Below are 4,845 nucleotides of genomic sequence, written 5' to 3'. Positions count from 1 at the left end.
TCTGATAGGCTACTGTTGTACTTTATGGAATATGTGCGTAAAAATTGATATTCCCATTCTATACAATGTATACATTGCATCTAATTTGCATATTAATGTGTTCTTGGGGCAAACCATAATGAAAAAAGAATTGGTAGTAATAACTTGGCAACACTTTCATAAGAATTTCTCATATTTCATAGGAATATTGATCTATAATTTCGTTCTCTATTGACTTATTGTGTTTCCCCAAAATGCCCGATTAACATGATGTTTGTCCTGGTGTCCTCTGCTGAAGACATGTATGAAAATTATGCCCCGTTTCATAATAAAAAGTAATATTCTGATTTGAAACCCCATAACATTTTTCTGAGATGTTTTTTTACGACAAACAATTTGAAAATTAGTCAGATTTAAATGATAATTACAAAGCATTATCATATTTCCCTAAGAGTGCTAAATTTGATCATTCTGTCAATATCAGTCATTTTTAAAGACCAAGGAGAAGGTGTGTTTACGGTCAAACTGTAGCATGTAGGGTCTCAGAGAAATTCACTAAAATATAATATCTTCCATAGAGGACAAAAGTCAATGCCTGGGTCCCAGGAGGATATGACATCTAAATATGTAGCAAAAGCCACATAGATATACAATTTGCAAATGCACTGTGTTCAAATCCATACTTGTTCCATGTTCAGCCATGTTTAAATGCCATCATGACCGACATACAGGTTTTTTTTTTAAATAGTTAAACTTAATGCGCAACAAGCTGCAAAAGACACAAGAGCAACTGGGAATCATTCATCATTATTACCCTAATAAGTATCTAAGTCAATTTAACCATAACATTTCTCAACTCTGCTCTTTCTGCCAAGAGGAAGAAGAATCTATTTCACATTTATTCTATTTCTATTATTATTCTAAACAATTCTGGCTTCAAATATCACATTCACTATTTGTTGCAGCATCTCTGTAGTATTTCCATCAGTAAGGTACTTTTCCATTCTGATATTTCTGACAATAAGGAGTTTGATGATGTCTTAAACTTTATTTGTATGATGGGTAAATAACATAAAGCTAGAAACCTTAAATTTAAACCCAGCTGCAAAATGTAATTTGTTTTTCCCCCCTCTCTCCTCTGTATTCCCCCATATGTTCTGTATTATTTGTTTCCTGTATTGAATTATATTTCTGCAATAAAAAAGAGCAACTGTCAAAAGACAGTAGTGCATGTTTAGCCTACCTATAAATATAGTGTAAAGCGCAGTGAAATGCGGGGGGGGAAAAAAAACTTCTGTGTGAACAGACCCTATTTCAACCAAATTTGATGTTTGGTTGCATTGTCAATTTGAGGTGGTGATGGGATTCAACGATTATAGCGTTCCAGTACTCTAAATACCGCAAACGGCATCTGAAACGGATTTCAATTTAATTAGCCTATATAGGGCAACAAACCTCCTGGGATGCGAGCTCCACACATTGGGAAGAAGTGCTCCATGAGATGGCGCCAGTCCGACTGTGTGATCCGGGCGGGGCGCCATCATCATCATCATCATCATCATCCATTGCTACTAGTTACAGCCTGCTGGATTACTGCGCCTTTACGCCCTTTTGAAAAGAACCCTGATATCGTGCTATTATCAACTCGATTCATATTTTCTATCCATTCACCCAACGGTAAGAGTTTTTCCTGACAATTATTTTCCTGTGCAGTCCGTTCCAATAGCTTTTATGTTGTCGTGCTGGATGTAAACACTCGATTCATTCCCTTCACTGCCCGATACAATATTGCGAATTTGTAGGCGCCGTTTTTGTTTTTATCTGTCATTTCTTACGTTTTGACTTTACGTCTACCAGGACAGTGCAGTCTGATGGTGTTGCTTCAGTAGGCTAAGATAACAGGCAAAATGTACTTGGTTTTAATATTATTATACTAATGTCATTATAGGGCACCTCCTAATGCACGCTGCGCGCTTAGACGTCTCCACCGTCCAAAATTAATAAATAAAAAAATAAACGCAATAGCCTATTAAAAAAATCGTAAATGAATGTAATATGTATTTAAATCAAAGCTATTTATGAATAACAACGGGAGAGATGCTCTTATTTTACCATCTGTCACACTTAGTTAGGACCCTTTAATAAGTTAATGGACTTGGATGCTTTTTCTCCAGAAATTTCTCGGTAAACGATTTAGTAAGCTACCACAAGTCCAGCGTTTCCCAGAAGCGAACACGCATCAATCAATCGATACTACTTAAAGGCATTACTGGGTTTATGATGCAGATTGTAAGATATTGTGCATTTTTGTATACACTGTAAATACATATTTTAATATAATTCGTTTTGAATAGATTTGTTTTATTTTACTTAGTTTGAGTAATTTGACCCATCTATAAAGAAGATATTTTCACTTGCGGCGTTTCAGCATGTTTTGTACTTGTACTTTTTGCATTTTTACAATCTCAAAAAAACTAATTCTGTATGATTTATAAGCTTCTGTAACCATGGGGACACAAGTCCCCATGAGTTGGTGTGTATTCAGGTTTAAGCCCCCCCCCACCATAGAAAAAACACACACCACACACACACATATATATATATACAGTGGTGTGAAAAAGTGTTGGCCCCCTTCCGGATTTCTTATTTTTTTGCATGTTTGTCACACTTTAATGTTTCAGATCATCAAACAAATTTAAATATTAGTAAAAGATGACAAGTAAACACAACATGCAGTTTTTAAATGACGGTTTTTATTATTAAGGGAAAACAAAATCCAAAACTACATGGCCCTGTGTGAAGAAGTGTTTGCCCCCCTGTTAAAACTGTGGTTTATCACACCTGAGTTCAATTTCTCTAGCCACACCCAGGCCTGATTACTGCCACACCTGTTCGCAATCAAGAAATCTCTTAAATAGGACCTGCCTGACAAAGTGAAGTAGACCAAAAGATCCTCAAAAACTAGACATCATGCCGAGATCCAAATTTTACTAATATTTAAATTTGTTTGATGATCTGAAACATTAAAGTGTGACAAACATGCAAAAAAATAAGAAATCAGGAAGGGGGCCAACACTTTTTCACACCACTATATATATATATATATATATATATATATGCATACATACATAAAACTTTATGCAAATGCAGTATGCAAAGTGTGGTGTATTGAATGTTGCAATCAGAATGGAAATTTATTTTAAAATTACTAAGAGCAGAATAATACAGTTGTTGTTATGTGAGATATTAAGGAATTAATCCATACTGATTTGCTTTTTTCCCTCCGCATATAGTTCTCAAGTGATTTTAATAGTGGTCTACTTCTTCCATTCCTCTGGTTTCTACATAGTGTGAAAATGTTTTACACTTGCGGCCCCAATGAAGCAATGGTGGTGTCGGGTAAGACTAAACATCACAGAAATACGTTAGAGAGATATTTTCAGTAGAAATCATGAAAACATGTTCACGTGTGTGATGGGACTCCTGTCTCAGGTTTCTGCCGCTCTCCACCAGTCATGATCTCTGGCGGGAGAGTGTTTGTTTTTCCATGCATTCAGCAGATACAAAGGTATTATTCACTCTCTGTGTTTGTGTATACATGTATGCATGGTTTGCATTAACAAATCTCAGCTTTTTCTCTCTCTTCCATCACAGGATCTCTTTGAACACACTGACGCTGAATGTAAAGAGTGATAAAGTCTACACACGTCATGGAGTGCCCGTCTCGGTCACTGGAATCGCACAGGTTAACTATCTCACAGACTCCAATATGCAGTAAACAAGATTTCATAGGGTTTCAGAAATCAGAACTGGTTGTCAATAAAACTAATTGCTGTCCCAGATTGTTGTGCTACTCTGTCTTTATGAAATACTTTGTCTTTTAAAGGGGTCATATGATGCAATTTCAATTTTTCATCAACAGTATGGTGAGGGGCATAACATTTCCGTCTCACGCTTGAGGTATTCGGCCAATCACAACGCACTGGATAGCTGGCCAATCACAGCACACCTTGCTTTTTCAGACCGATGAGCTTTGTAAAAATCGACGCGTTTCAAAAAGGCGGGGCATAGAGGAGAAACAATAATGTACAGTATGTGGAAAATAATGTTTTTTAAACTTTAAACCACATAAACACATTTCATTACACCAAATAGACAAAATAATGTTCTTTTTAGCAGCATCATATGACCCCTTTAATAACTTTTCTGTAAAAAAAATAAATAATAATCATTGATTGTTATGTGGCTTAACTGAACCTTCTCTCTCCAACAGATGAAGATTCAAGGGCAGAATAAGCAGATGTTGGCTGCAGCATGTCAGATGTTTCTGGGAAAGTCAGAGGGTGAGATTGCCCACATCGCCTTGGAAACACTGGAGGGTCACCAGAGAGCCATCATTGCTCACCTGACTGTGGAGGTAAATAGACATAGTTAAAGGCACAGATAATGCTCACCTTTCAAATGTACTGTTCTGCAACATCACAAACAGCTGTAAAACTAGATATAGTATTTAAAACCTGCACTTTCAGTCCTCAGCATAGTATATCGACTTCATTGAGCATGGGGACTTTGATATTTCTTTACAAATAAGGAACTAAGCAAGTGGGTTTTGTGTTTGTTCTTTAGGAGATCTACAAAGACCGCAAGAAGTTCTCAGAGCAGGTGTTCAAGGTGGCTTCATCCGACCTTCTCAACATGGGCATCAGCGTGGTCAGCTACACACTCAAAGACGTTCATGATGACCAGGTCTGTTAGGCCCATTTGTGACTTGGACCACAAAACCAGTCATAAGGGTCAATTTTTTGAAATTGAGATTTATACATCTGGGAGCTGAATAAATAAGCTTTCCATTGATGTATGGTTTGT

At 36.7% G+C, this 4,845-nt stretch overlaps 2 protein-coding genes across 2 annotated transcripts in view; one reads left to right on the top strand and one right to left on the bottom strand.

The window, feature by feature from the left end:
• LOC107754047 (uncharacterized) overlaps positions 1 to 1,545 on the bottom strand; it is a 22,967-nt gene extending 21,422 nt beyond the window's left edge. The window contains exon 1 of the mRNA XM_016570366.1: positions 1,435 to 1,545. Coding sequence (XP_016425852.1) covers positions 1,435 to 1,545 — 111 coding nt within the window. The remainder of the gene's footprint in view (positions 1 to 1,434) is intronic.
• LOC107754038 (flotillin-1-like) overlaps positions 1,525 to 4,845 on the top strand; it is a 10,230-nt gene continuing 6,909 nt past the window's right edge. The window contains exons 1-6 of the mRNA XM_016570354.1: positions 1,525 to 1,656; positions 3,329 to 3,378; positions 3,472 to 3,547; positions 3,634 to 3,724; positions 4,253 to 4,396; positions 4,606 to 4,725. Of these exons, the coding sequence (XP_016425840.1) occupies positions 3,336 to 3,378; positions 3,472 to 3,547; positions 3,634 to 3,724; positions 4,253 to 4,396; positions 4,606 to 4,725 (474 nt within the window). The 5' untranslated portion in view covers positions 1,525 to 1,656; positions 3,329 to 3,335. The remainder of the gene's footprint in view (positions 1,657 to 3,328; positions 3,379 to 3,471; positions 3,548 to 3,633; positions 3,725 to 4,252; positions 4,397 to 4,605; positions 4,726 to 4,845) is intronic.

The sequence above is a fragment of the Sinocyclocheilus rhinocerous genome, unplaced genomic scaffold (assembly GCF_001515625.1).
Source record: "Sinocyclocheilus rhinocerous isolate Xijiao unplaced genomic scaffold, SAMN03320098_v1.1 scaffold612, whole genome shotgun sequence".
Taxonomy (NCBI): domain Eukaryota; kingdom Metazoa; phylum Chordata; class Actinopteri; order Cypriniformes; family Cyprinidae; genus Sinocyclocheilus; species Sinocyclocheilus rhinocerous.
This window is presented reverse-complemented; position numbering and strand designations above follow the sequence as displayed.